The sequence below is a fragment of the Sebastes fasciatus genome, chromosome 18 (genome assembly GCF_043250625.1).
Source record: "Sebastes fasciatus isolate fSebFas1 chromosome 18, fSebFas1.pri, whole genome shotgun sequence".
NCBI classification, from domain to species: Eukaryota; Metazoa; Chordata; class Actinopteri; order Perciformes; family Sebastidae; genus Sebastes; species Sebastes fasciatus.
The window spans coordinates 25,878,450-25,892,878 of record NC_133812.1 but is presented as its reverse complement, the minus strand read 5'-3'; the positions used below and the strand labels follow the sequence as shown (position 1 = coordinate 25,892,878).

Below are 14,429 nucleotides of genomic sequence, written 5' to 3'. Positions count from 1 at the left end.
CAAAACTCACAGGTAACCAGTAAAGGGTAGCGAGGACTGGTGTGATGAGGTCGCTTCTCTTAGTACGTGTTAAAAGCCTGGCAGCAGCGTTTTGTATCAGCTGCAGAATAAAGTTCGTTGAAATAATCGAGTCTGGAAGCGATAAAAGCATTGATGACCTTTTCTAAGACTGCAGAGGAGAGGAATGACCTGATATTACTAAACTGTCACGGGTCGTGGTTGGTCAAATGCCTAGAATTTCTATTGTGGTGAATAATAGTAATTAGCAGCACATTGTGATGTGTTTTGGGACCTTACAGTATGATCGCTTGGATGAGTCAAACCATTAATAAGCTGTAGGTCGGTTTCTTGCTCAGTACCCACCTACTGCAGGAATGCTTCCCTTCTTGTGTGTGACGCCGCAGAGCGAAGGAGCCGCTAACTGGGGGGGACCACAGGGCCAGGAATGTTGGCCCGGGCCACATCCGAGGTGCCGGCACCGACTTTCCATGATGCGAGCGTGTCGTGGGGGGGAGCTTTAAATAGCCGCCCGTTGTGTTTACTCTTCAGGTTGAGGAAAGGAGGAGTGCGGTCGGAGCAAAGGGAACGAGGAGGTGGAGGTGGAGGTTTGGGTGGCAATAAAGGCGAATGAAAGACGGCCCCGTGGTTTGGTTAACTTCAGTTATCATAATACACACAGCGTAGGAACAGGTCGTCACATGTCCCTCTGAGATGTTCACATGGAGGTCAAAACACAAGAGAAGCCAGGAGGTTCAGAGATGCATCAAAAAGATGACGTACAATGGCGTCCATACGAAGCCACAAAGGGGGGAATCCTTGTTAGATCTGGCTGTACCGTACATGTTTTAAGACTTTGTCCCGAGGCACGTCACACCTCAAATACATACCAACCTAAGTCAAATCCTGGAGCTCAATATTGGTATTTGAAATGTGTGCATGTTTTGTCTTGCAGCACTTTGATTTAGTCAGCATGCTATTCCAATGATACTTGTCCTACAACATCCCTAAGGGGCAAAAACTAATATACATGACAGCCACGTTGCCATATCCTTTTAAAGAGCTCCTTAAGACTCAGATCACCAGCAGTTTACTTGCTAGTTAATTAATGGCTTTTAAACCAGCGCTGCTCTGACTGGTGCCACTGGATCAACTGGTGCAGAGTACAGCTGCTGCAGAAAACTGCCTTCGACATGGGAAAACAACCATATGTGGAGCTAAGAGCAGAACATGTGGTCGCAGACACGTGGTCAGGGTGTATTTTAGGGTTTAGTAAAAACGTTACTAAGTGTGTCTGTGTGTTGGGCATAAAGGGGATCTGTTTTTGGTCCAGTATAAAGTCTTTAGGTTCTCAAAAGCACATGATTGTTTGACCTACTTCAGAAAGTTTCATTAGTGTCATTTGTTTCCTCAGTTTAATAATTCTGTGAGCAGTAACTGAAATGTTTCTGTTAGAAATGTGGACGCCTATAAACCGTCAACATTGTGGAAACTTTTCAAAGCTGACATGCTGGCTCAGCCTACTTCTAACTGAACTGTCAGGCTGCAAAACACATTTGTGTTTGCTCTCAATGTTTAGCAGAGCGCTACTAACTGTGTGTGTGGTAGCTTCGTCCTGCCTATATTCCCACTACATAGATGATAAGACAATCAGGTCCAGGTACAGGTGCTGTTCTCATGTAGCATTTAGAAAAATTAGTGGAAAATGCCAGCCGTGCCGCTTTCATCCTTTTAACCAAGGTGCTTGGGAGGTTGCGCATCTGTCGCACCTGCCGTTACTAAGCAACCAAAACATGCGTGCTGCCATGACGATGAAGTTGCGGTAATTTAACAGGAAGCCTCGCTAACTAAACTAGACACAGTCAAAACAAAGATGAATAGATTTCCGAGGCCCATTGATGCACGTGGGGAGCGAAGGCTGGACCGTGTTGTCCGATCCAATGGAGCGTCTGTGGGATGTGCTGGACAAACAATGTTGAATCTGATATTCCTGCAAAGACATTTAATCACATTAAGGTCAGTTATTTAGATTTCAATCTGCGCTAACACAGTTGCAGGTTGAAGCTCATTTACAGATGAACCTTTGGCTCAAACGTGACATTAACCAGCAAGTGTCAGATGGTTTTTATTATTATTAATACATAGCCTGTTGTTGTTGTTGTTGTTGTAGCATGGTTGCACTTGTTCCTCGGTCTGTTTATGAAGTCTTAATCTTGATCATATTTGGTGGACAGAGGCTTTTATTCAGGGAATTACTCATTTAATTTCAGTAATGACCTCACGGTGGATAATCTTCATCAATCATAACTATGAAATCAACAGAGATGGACTTGATTATTTATGATTTCTGATCCACGGAGGAGGAGAATTGTGCTCTTCTCGATATCTTTTCCTGAATATTTATCTGGCATATTGCCTCTATGATTGTGTCCAGCTACAGATGGACTCAACATGCAGCCGAGTAATGATTTGTTTTTCTGGACCCGCTGAGTTATTCTGGGACACGTACTGGGTCCGGCTCCTGAGAAAAAAACTCAAATCCCAGTGTGACCTATCGTGATTGAATATTGACGTTACCTCGGGCACACACAGCACGTCTGAACTATACCCTGCCAGCTTTCCTTTCAGAATAAAATCAGGTCGGATGTCTGTATTTCATCCTTATTGATCAACTTCGGTTCAACGTCATCTCCTCTGCCTGCTCAGTAAGGATGCACGTTTTACCAAAACATTTTGCCAAAACGCTACGTACATGTATCACTGTCATGAAGCAGTAGGTGTCAGCTGTTTAGGGACAGAAAATACGGTGTTTCACTATTTAACTCTCAGAGTTTAATATGTGTAGCCGTGCAGAAGAACATGTGTGCACAATGAAAACCTCTCCTGGATACACACAGGTGTAAAAATAGTCTGTCAGGCCTGTCACCGAGCTGCTGATGGCATGCTAGTGGAAGATAAGTACCACACTCTGAAGCCTGAAAACATTCATTTTAAACTGGGTGACATCGGCTCGTCCGCCTTTCGACGGTATTGTAATAATGACTCATCATATGTCGCTGGAAATAGCCGTTAAACACCAGCTGTTTCCAATGTATTTACAATACAGAGCATTCACGCACACACATACTGTATATCTGTTATATAAGAAGCTGGTAGCCAGTGCGATGTGACTTGATTATTTACACTTATTTGCACAAATTACTGCCTTACAGCGAGCACAGTGAATTAAAGCTCCGTAGAAGAAAGGCATCAGTTTGCTGGTTCTTGTGTTCTCGTCCTCTTCACTGATCGCCTGGAGGAGGGCGATGTAAAGAAAACACATTTCTAGGGCCGTCCTCGACCAAAGAAAATCTTAGTCGACTGACACTCATACAATTTTGTCCACTATTTAATCAACAGATCTGTGTATAAACTGAGTCTCTCCACAAAGAGCCCAACAAAAGCACCTCTTTAAATTTTGTGTTTACCAGAGATGTGCTCATAAGTTTCTTAAAAATAAATCATTCTGCAAGGAAAAAGCATCAAAAATGACTAATCGTCTAAATAAATCTTAGTCGACTAAGACTATTTTCACAATAAGTATTTACAGCACCTAGAAGTATTTCAGTCTCAATATACCATGGTAACCCCATAGACCGTATATAATAAGTGGACGTAGTCACTGTGACGTCACCCATTGGTTTGTGGACTGCCGTTTTGAAGCCTCGAGTTCTGCATTTTGGCCGTCGCCATCTTGGTTTTTTGCAACCAGAAGTGACACGAGAGGGTGGAGCTAAGTACGACCGAACGCTGAATAAGACATTTTAGGTGACCAAAATGTTACAATTATTGGAAACCAGCAGCATCAAGGCAATCGCTAGTGTCAGAGAAAATAGTACAATACGTCACATAGCGACGGTCACATTACGTTCATTTTGCAGCAATTAATCAGAGCAGCAAATCAGAAAAAAAGACGTTTTAAAACTTGAGAAAACTTCGTACAAATCAGTCACAACCAGCATTTATCACCAAAACCCTGATTATGTTTGTATACATGTATTGTATACGTGTTCTTCCCATTCAGTCACATGCTTTAGTGGTAACAAATTAATTGTGTTATAAGTGCATCACGACAACACAATTAGCAGTGTGGAGACGTGATCAAAGAAGGCATTGTGTTCGAATGAGGGCTGAAAACTGAGGTTTGTGTGTTTGTCCTTCCAGCTCCTGGAGCTGTTCGACAGCGAGGACCCGAGGGAGAGGGACTTCCTGAAGACCATCCTGCATCGGATTTATGGGAAGTTCCTGGGGTTGCGGGCCTTCATCAGGAAGCAGATCAACAACATTTTCTTGCGGTGAGTGAAACGTTCAGAAGGCCGCCGCCAATGTGACAGGAAGACATGTCTGATGTCCTGTCACGCCAGCCTTTTAAAACGGAGAGGAAGAGGAGAAATGTTCAGACGGAGGCATCTGATATTCTCAACAGCAGCCTGTTGATTCTTTACGGCTCCTGTTGCTGCGTGACAATGGGCTTCAGATGATTGAAACCGGGGGAGGGCACTTGATGTCGTTTCCAACAGGCAAGGTGGCAAAACGGGTGAACCCACTTTGACCATCTGCCACTGAGAATAAAAATAGTGCCACAGTTGTCAGGCTCTGTCTGTGTACATACCACGGCTGCACGGCCACATGGAAATGGGTTACCACCCAACAGAGGAGCTGAATGATGGCTGGATCATTAAGTTGCATAAGAGGCGGTCGATTTAAGGTCTCCAGCTAAATATGTTTATTTTTTCCAGGTCATTCTTAGTCAGAAATTTAAATGGGACTTCTTATCAAAATAAAGGATTAGCAAATTTGGACATACAAAGGATCCCTGTTTTCCTGTACAGGCTCTACATTTGTGGCAGACTTTGGGAGCACAAGTCATATAAAACTTCATATAAAGGTATAATATTAGACTTTTAGTCTGCATGTGTCAGAATCATGGGACCCCGGTGAAATTTTATTTATGAAACTCCCAAATCCGAGTGACTTATATATTTGAAAGGAAACACAGTGTTTATTGGGAGCAGCGTGAATCAATTGTTCTGATCCGTGATCAGTGTGCTCTGTTGGCTTCATGTGTTTCATAATTTGTGTTGCAGGTTCATCTATGAAACGGAGCATTTCAACGGCGTCGCTGAGCTGCTAGAAATCCTGGGAAGGTGAGTCATGATGTTTGGCAGAGGTGTGGACTCAAGTCAGACTCAACTTGAGCGTCTTGACTTGAAAATACTTGATACCTTCCCCCTCCCAAGCCCAAAGATTTAAACGTATGTTATTTAAGTGTGTGCACGGAGACGATCAACTGCCCGGTAGGCAAGTGAGTTGCTAGATTTACTAGCCAGACGTGTTATTTTACTCGCCACGGGCAACGGGTAATCCTTATTGTTTAGCCCTGCAGTAGATGATAGTAAACACGTTAGGTTGTCTAATATTGGATGCATTTGAAAAAGTTAAACTTCCAGCCACTGGCTTTGCGTACTTTCTGTCCTGTATAAATTATATATTTGTTTTATTTGATTCACTCTCAAAGATGTATTTGAAAAACTGTAATCATCAGTATCATAGAAACCTGGTCTTTATTCTGCCAGAGCTTTACTGTGGACAGTCCAGGTTGTGTGTGTTTATCTCTCTGCACAGTAATCTGTCTATCTAACAACCTGCTGTTTCTCTGTTTACAGTATCATCAACGGGTTTGCGTTGCCTCTGAAGGCCGAGCACAAGCAGTTCCTCATGAAGGTGCTCATCCCGTTACACACAGCTAAAGGACTGGCCCTTTTCCACGCGCAGGTAGGAGAAACTGCCTTTAATATTATTATTTTTGTATGATTCATGTTCATTTTCCTTTAACATAATCTTATTTTTTATTAGTAGTGTATAGCTACAGGTAAAGGGTCGTCTCTCTCATGATGTAATCTCTGTACTATAGCACTACCTGGTGGCCTGGAAGTGTAACTGCACCTGTTCAATGATTATTACTGTTTGTTAAATGTCTCAAAGTTAGCACAGTGGGAATGTATAAGAATAATTACATCCATCAGTTGTGCACTCTGAATACATATTTACCAGGAGACATCTCTTCAGACGGCGTTCTATGCGGTATCGGTCCGATGCCGTCTTTGGGAACAGCGTGTTCTTTTACTGTTTTTCTTTTGTGTCCCTCAGCTGGCCTACTGTGTGGTCCAGTTCCTGGAGAAAGATCCTACACTCACTGAACCGGTACTTATTTTTATCATTCCTCCCACTCAAAGCACAAAGCCTCGAGCACTAAATGAGTCTACGCTGCAGAGAGATGTGTAGAGGGCGCCAGCAGCCACCCACTCATACAGACTGGATTTTTTTTTTTTTTTTTGACGTTACGATGAAATTCTCATGAAATTCTCTGCTATCTTCTCTGTGCAGGTGATCCGCGGGCTGCTCAAGTTTTGGCCCAAAACCTGCAGCCAGAAAGAGGTATGCTGCATGATTATAATAACACTTTACACAATCTCCTGTTTTTATATCTTGCCAAAATCCCTGCAGTACTGGACAGTCCCAGAAGAATACGTGAATGATCTCCAGTCATCTCACATTTCCTCCAGCATCAAGCTGAACTTTTATTAAATGTTGAAACTATCAAAGGAGTCCAGAGAAATCTCATTTTTATCTCCCAATCACATTCTTTCCATAGACGACTATTAATACTCGTACAGACATGGCCTCAGGTCCTGTCCTCAATGATTACATCTCCCGTTTCTCTTTCACATGGAGGAGAGCTTAAATATATTCTGCCGTGTCTGTTTGGGTTATTCTATGATCAATTTGTCATAATTTCTAAGCATGTAAGAGATGAGTTCATAGATCAGTTATAGCCACAGACTGCACGTCTTTTAAATCAGACTTCCACAGAGAGGAACACATTAGTGTACGATACCCTGTCTCTCATAGAAGCTAGACCAGGAGTCAGCAACCTGCGGCTCGAGAGCCACATGCGGCTCTTTAGCTCCTCTCCAGTGGCTCCCTGTGGATTTAAAAAAAAAAATGTGAATAACTGTTTTTTTTGTTTACATTTTCATTTTTATTTATCGTTGTTGTAGGTCTATGGTACAACGGTACCAGGGAGTATTAGGGCCACATTGAGGGGGAAAAAAAATCTGAGATTTTGAGAATAAAGTTATAATATTATAAAGTTGTAATTTTACGTGTTTTCTTTTTTTTTGTGAAGTTATGATTTTATTCTCGTAAAGTTATGACTTTATTCTCGTAAAGTTATGACTTTATTCTCGTAATATTACGACTTTTTCTCGATAACTTATGACTTTATTTTTGTAATATTACAACGTTTTATTCTCGTAAAATTATGATTTTTATTCTCGTTATATTGCAACTTTTTTCTCGTAAACTTATGACCTGATTTTTTTCCCCTCAATGTGGCCCTAATACTCGGCCCTATACTTAGACTGTAAACTGTGTTACCTTCATCACAATGCTCAAATGTTTTGCGGCTCCAGACAGATTTTTTTTTTGTTGCCTAAAATGTCTCTTGATAGTAAAGGTTGCCGACCCCTGAGCTATATCATCACTGATAATGTCCTGTAAAATGATCTGTAGGAAAGAGTGGGAACCCTGTTAATGTTGCTTCTGCTCCTCGTATCTCTCCAGGTGATGTTTCTGGGTGAAATCGAGGAGATTCTGGACGTCATCGAGCCGACACAATTCAAGAAGATCCAGGAGCCGTTGTTCAAGCAGATCTCTAAATGCGTGGCCAATCCACACTTTCAGGTACACAAACTCTCTGAGCTCCGTCTCACATACTGACAGGTGTTTATTAGTTAGTCCACTCCATTTTATGTGAATGATGGTCGGCTGAATAACAGAAACACCTCTCTGTATAACAGCAGCACAAACTGCATCCTTCAGAAATGATCAGAAGGTTGGAGATTGCCGTCGTGACTTTAAAGTGACTCTTGTTCAGACACGACGTGCAAAATTGCCGTCGCATTTGCGAGGCGCACGTCTGAAAGAGTTTTTCTTTCCTTCATCTGAACTTCCATTTTCTACTGAGTTCACTTCAGTCGTGGTAAAAAGGCGAGAGGTCCTTAAGCAGCGCAATCCCACTCAGACTGAAGCCTTTCTCCATTTGTTTCTGTCTTTGTGCTCGCAGGTAGCGGAGCGAGCGCTGTATTTCTGGAATAACGAGTACATCCTCAGCCTCATCGAGGAGAACATCGACAAGGTCCTCCCCATCATGTTCGGTAGCCTGTACAGAATCTCCAAAGAGCACTGGAACCCGTAAGTACTCCAGTCTGGAGGCGTTTCGTCCTACTAACTATCATGCATATATAGTGGTAACACTGAATCATGAACTAGTGGAACTATTGGATTCTGTATATTGTTCCTGAACATCAAGAATGAGTGTCGACGCACAGAAACCTGCTGTAAAGTTTCCGTCATGAGCTGCTCTTAACCCACTGGTATTTGTGCTCATTGTGATGTCATTTCTTGGAGTATCTTCGAATACTTCATGTCTCTAAAATCTGTACAACCTGAGCTGAAAGGTTAATAATTGATTGTTTCATACTGAGTATCTGTGCTGTGCTGCAGGACAATCGTAGCTCTGGTCTACAACGTCCTGAAGACACTGATGGAGATGAACTGCACGCTGTTTGATGAGTTGACTTCCTCCTATAAAGCCGACCGGCAGCGGTGAGTAACACATTCCATCACATGAACCGTGAATTCAACACTCTTTATCTCAGAAATGTTTGACGCCTACTCGGCCAGTTTCAGTACCTGATGCCACAAAACCAGTTTATCATGTACACAGCATCTCTCAGTCCTGCTCCTCAGGGTCCAAAGTACTATCAAACCTAAAGAATCCATCGGTTCCATCCATGTCATACTAGCTTGTCATGAAGGAGGTTAAATAACGCTCCAAACTTGCACTAAATTTTGGCGAGGAAAAACTGTCATGGTCATTTTCAAAGGGGTCCCTTGACCTCTGACCTCCAGATATGTGAATGTAAATGGGTTCTATGGGTACCCACGAGTCTCCCCTTTACAGACATGCCCACTTTATGATAATCACATGCAGTTTGGGGCAAGTCATAGTCAAGTCAGCACACTGACACACTGACAGCTGTTGTTGCCTGTTGGGCTGCAGTTTGCCATGTTATGATTTGAGCATATTGTTTTATGCTAAATGCAGTACCTGTGAGGGTTTCTGGACAATATTTGTCATTGTTTTGTGTTGTTAATTGATTTCCAATAATAAATATATACATACATTTGCATAAAGCAGCATATTTACCCACTCCCATGTTGATAAGAGGATTAAATACTTGACAAATCTCCCTTTAAGGTACATTTTGAACAGATGCAACATATGGGAGATCAGGGAGCGGTGGTTAAGGTCTGACAGGTTGACACCTGTGTAAAGTGTAATTATAGTTGTGCAGAATACCTCTTTCTGGCTGCAGGTTTAAGGCCAAAGCTTGAGCAGCCCGCGGATCACCTGCACCGAGAAGATAGCAGAGAATTTCATGAGAATTTCATCGTGACGTCAAAAACCTTCAACAGTCATACTGGCTGTTAATTAATTTCCAGTAATACATATATACATGTATTTGCATAAAGCAGCATATTTGCCCACTCCCATGTTGATAAGAGTATTAAATACTTGACAAATCTCCCTTTAAGGTACATTTGGAACAGATAAAAAAAGTTGCGATTAACTATTTGAATGGATTGACAGCCCTAGTTGTAAACATGAAAAACTATTCAAGTGATTAACAGAATTTCCTGTGTTTTTTTTCTCTGATGTCTCCGCAGGGAGAAGAAGAAGGAGCAGGAGAGGGACGAGCTGTGGAAGAATCTGGACGAGTTGAGGCTCAGCAACGCCGCTCTGGTCCAGAACAACAGCCACGGGCTCCCCATTGTCCAGAACAACAACAACAACAACAACAATAGTAATAATAATAATAATAATGACAACCAGGACAAGAGCGCCGAGGCTGCAGCCGTCACCACGGACAACAAAGACCCCGACGCCAGCGAGAGCACCCCGTGTGCCAAATGACACCGGATGTCCGTTTTTTATTCCGTTCCGGTTTGGCGTCGTGTTCAGGACTGTCAGGAGAGGATTAACGGAGACAGAAAACACACAAATTACACCTCAACAGTATATTAAATCTACTTAGAGTGACTTAGAACGCCAGCATTTCTTTGGCAGAAAAAAAAAATCTATATTTCAACTTAAGACTATTTTTGGATGTTACAGTGTGGCTGCAGTATATTGTTTATTTGTCTGATCAAAGATTTATCCTTTCACATTTAGTTTCTTAACTGAAAATGATTTTTTTTTTTTTTTGTTTATATTCGTTGTATGATAAACGGGAGGGGAGAAAATAATAATGACTTGAATTTAATGTTTCCGATTGTGCTGCACTTAGACAAGCTGAATAGCTATTTAAAGATGTCTATTTTTTAATGTGCTTTTCCTTGTTGCTGCCAACACGTGGGTGCAAACCTTAAGGAAGAAGGGAACTTTGGGAGTATTTTGGGGGGGGGGGCAGATGGGACCAGATCCATAATTAAACATTTAGATGTATAGAAACGGGCTGTTATCATGAGCAGAAAGGACCGTTATCTCACGTTAGAGATGGAGAACGAGAGGAGGCGCACGGCCAAAAAGAAAACAAGATAAATCCTAAAGAATCCCAGATATGGATCGATATCTCCGAAAGTGACTCTAGTTGGAACTATGAAGTTAAAACTTGTCCACGATTAGGGTAGATGTCATATTTGTGAGATTATTTCTGTGTTTCAGGTGTTGGTGAATATTTTTGTAACTGGGTGAAGCTAATAGTTGTGACACAACACCTTCATTTGTAAGATTACACTAAAGTATTGAGACGGGGCTTTTCAAAGAGTGAAATGTTTTTGACTGGAATTAAACATTTTGAGGATTATCGTTTGTTTTTCTCGCCGAGAGTCGGGTGAGAAGTTTGATACCGCTCCTCGTGTTTTGTACTGTAAATATGAAGCGACGGCCCGCAGCTGGTTAGCTTAGCTTAGCATAAAGACTGGAAACGGGGGGAAACTGCTAGCATGGCTCTGTCTAAAGCTAGGTTGGCCAATCACATTACATGCAAGCACACATTCCTGGTAGATTACCTCGTAATCATCGTGACCAAAGATAAAATAGTTTTTATTTTACTTTCTGTGATTATTACAAACCGTTGTCCAAACGTGTTATTCCTGGAGCGTATTTTCATTGTCTCACCGGTACCTTCATATTAGTTTTTTCTTTCTTTTTTCTTTATTGGTGCAAAAACAAAACGGCAGTGACGTTACAAGTAGTACAAAAGTGATAAGAACAGGGTAGAAATACCCAGGAAAAGACAAAGAAAACAAGGTGACGCCCAGAGCTTGAAATGAGCATAACAAACAAAACAAACATACAAAAAAGGATGAAATTATATTCATAATAATTCTAGTAATAAAGTCTTAAATAAAAAAAAAATAATAAGCCAGAAATTAAAAATAAATAAATAGATGAGTAATAATATTTAGACGTGTCAGATATTGTTCTTCGTGTCTCACTGCAACAAATTGTTAAAATTTGCCGTTTTACAGGAAGTTACGCACCGTACTATTCCTGAATTGTCGTTTTAACACTTATTAGTATTGATTAAACAAACAAAATAAAACATGTTTAGCTTTAGAGGTGCCGGTAGACACATTTTGTTACTTTTGGACAGAGCCAGGCTAACAGTTTCCCTCTGTTTCCAGTCTTTATGCTAAGCTAAGCTAACTAGCTGCTGGCTGTAGCTTCATATTTACTGAACAGACATGAGAGAGTGTCGTCGATCTTCTCATCTAACTCTCGGCAAGAACTCGAGTATTTCCCAAAATGTCGACCTATTCCTTTAAAAGTAGTAGATTAAGAGATAAAAAACACGAGACCTACAGTACAGTACTATATTTTTCCAGAGTATTTGACGAGGCAAATATTTTTGAATGTTTCATTTTTGCAGATGGATTACGGACGGGGGATGCAGGATGCGCTCGAGTGTATATTTGTTGAGTGCGTACATGTGTGTATATGTTAGTTTGGAGGCTACTTAAAGGGAAATGCCACTCAATTTAAGATTCTCTGTACAGTTCTATTTGTTTCCGTGGTCTCGGGAAGTGCAGTCCGTTGCTTATAGGAACATGAAATGGTTCACTGTCGAGACCGTCTTACCCACTTATCTGGCATTTCTACAAAGAGGCTGATGTTGTGTATTGTGAGTTTTTATATCCAAACAAAAGGCTCATTAATGAAGTATCAAGAACCAGAAAAACCCATCAATGCCTGTTCACTCCCTTTCCAGACTTTATAACCTCACATGTTTGCTTTTTAGTTTCTGACGTTGGGAGGTGATGTTCATAAAACTTAATCTGACTGCCGTAGATCATAGGAACCTTTTTTTTTTTTTTTTTTTAAATTGAATGGTGTTCCCTCTGAACCCCGAGTGTCTGCTCTCTCTTACTTCTTCTATTTTTAGGTCCAGTCTTTTTCTGATGCCTTTCTGTCAGTACAGCATTCCAACCTCTGTGACGTTTAAAAAAAAAAAAAAAAAAAAAAATACTGCGTGGGGAACCTGTTTTGTAATCGCAGATCTTATTTAGGTTTCACCATCAAATAAAGTCGACTTTATCTTTCTACTCAAAGAAAAAAAACACCGTGTCTTTTCTTTTCTCTCTCACTATTGATTGTAGTACAGCGCCGAGGTCAACAGATGGTGCTGGTTGTATCCTTGTTGGTCTGCTTCATATGATAAATGCATTTCTTTGACTAGTTATAATTTCATAATGTATATTCTTTATTTATTTGTCTTAATGAGATCAGGGGAAATAAAAACAGCCAGTCACACAAGCACAAAAACAATCACACACCTCTCTAAAAATGGCCAAAATTAAAAGTTTAAATTCATCCGAAGGGAAGTTCTTTCTGTTTATAAGGAGTAAAGTCAGTAATGGATGAAGTACTCAAAGGTCAAAGGTTACTCTGTATATATTATTATTATATATATTAAATTGTAATTTTATTAATTTTAATTATTTAATTAATGTAAGAAAATAGAAATAAAGGGGTATGTGATATATAAATTATATACATAATGCTACAATATAAACCCAATATATGTAGAGAAGTAAATAATAAAATGAGAATAGAAGAAATATGTGCATTAAGACATGCAATATATGACATATAACCACAGTACAAATAAGTAAATACAAAATGCTGAGAAGTGTGTTAATTATAATACAAGAATGGTTAAAAGAAGAATATTTCTTTAAATGCAAAGTATAAATGCAGTATTATCTTCAAATGCACAGTATAAACGCAGTATTATCTTGAAAAGTACACTAAATGCAGTATTATCTTGAAATGTACAGTATAAATGCAGTATTATCTTGAAAAGTACAGTATGAACGCAGTATTACCTTGAAATGCACAGTATAAACGTATTATCTTGAAATTCACAGTATAAACGTAGTATTATCTTGAAATGCACAGTATAAATGCAGTATTATCTTGAAATGCACAATATAAACGTATTATCTTGAAATTCACAGTATAAACGTAGTATTATCTTGAAATGCACAGTATAAATGCAGTATTATCTTCAAATGCACAGTATAAACGCAGTATTATCTTTAAATGTACAGTATAAATGCAGTATTATCTTGAAAAGTACAGTATACATGCAGTATTATCTTCAAATGCACAGTATAAACGCAGTATTATCTTGAAAAGTACAGTATACATGCAGTATTATCTTTAAATGTACAGTATAAATGCAGTATTATCTTGAAAAGTACAGTATAAATGCAGTATTATCTTGAAAAGTACAGTATACATGCAGTATTATCTTCAAATGCACAGTATAAACGCAGTATTATCTTGAAAAGTACAGTATACATGCAGTATTATCTTCAAATGCACAGTATAAACGCAGTATTATCTTTAAATGTACAGTATAAATGCAGTATTATCTTGAAAAGTACAGTATACATGCAGTATTATCTTCAAATGCACAGTATAAACGCAGTATTATCTTGAAAAGTACAGTATACATGCAGTATTATCTTTAAATGTACAGTATAAATGCAGTATTATCTTGAAAAGTACAGTATAAATGCAGTATTATCTTGAAAAGTACAGTATACATGCAGTATTATCTTCAAATGCACAGTATAAACGCAGTATTATCTTGAAAAGTACAGTATACATGCAGTATTATCTTCAAATGCACAGTATAAACGCAGTATTATCTTTAAATGTACAGTATAAATGCAGTATTATCTTGAAAAGTACAGTATACATGCAGTATTATCTTCAAATGCACAGTATAAACGCAGTATTATCTTGAAAAGTA

At 39.8% G+C, this 14,429-nt stretch overlaps 1 protein-coding gene across 2 annotated transcripts in view; it reads left to right on the top strand.

Annotated features, from left to right (window-relative positions):
- ppp2r5a (protein phosphatase 2, regulatory subunit B', alpha isoform) overlaps positions 1-11,524 on the top strand; it is a 51,621-nt gene extending 40,097 nt beyond the window's left edge. The window contains exons 5-13 of one of the 2 annotated variants that reach the window (XM_074615293.1): positions 4,201-4,331; positions 5,124-5,183; positions 5,703-5,811; positions 6,187-6,240; positions 6,424-6,474; positions 7,663-7,782; positions 8,165-8,292; positions 8,605-8,706; positions 9,832-11,524. In XM_074615293.1, coding sequence (XP_074471394.1) covers positions 4,201-4,331; positions 5,124-5,183; positions 5,703-5,811; positions 6,187-6,240; positions 6,424-6,474; positions 7,663-7,782; positions 8,165-8,292; positions 8,605-8,706; positions 9,832-10,078 — 1,002 coding nt within the window. In that variant the 3' untranslated portion in view covers positions 10,079-11,524. Of the gene's footprint in view, positions 1-4,200; positions 4,332-5,123; positions 5,184-5,702; positions 5,813-6,186; positions 6,241-6,423; positions 6,475-7,662; positions 7,783-8,164; positions 8,293-8,604; positions 8,707-9,831 lie in introns of both variants that reach the window. The other variant, XM_074615294.1, reaches the window with a different exon arrangement.
- The last annotated feature ends 2,905 nt before the right edge of the window (positions 11,525-14,429 follow it).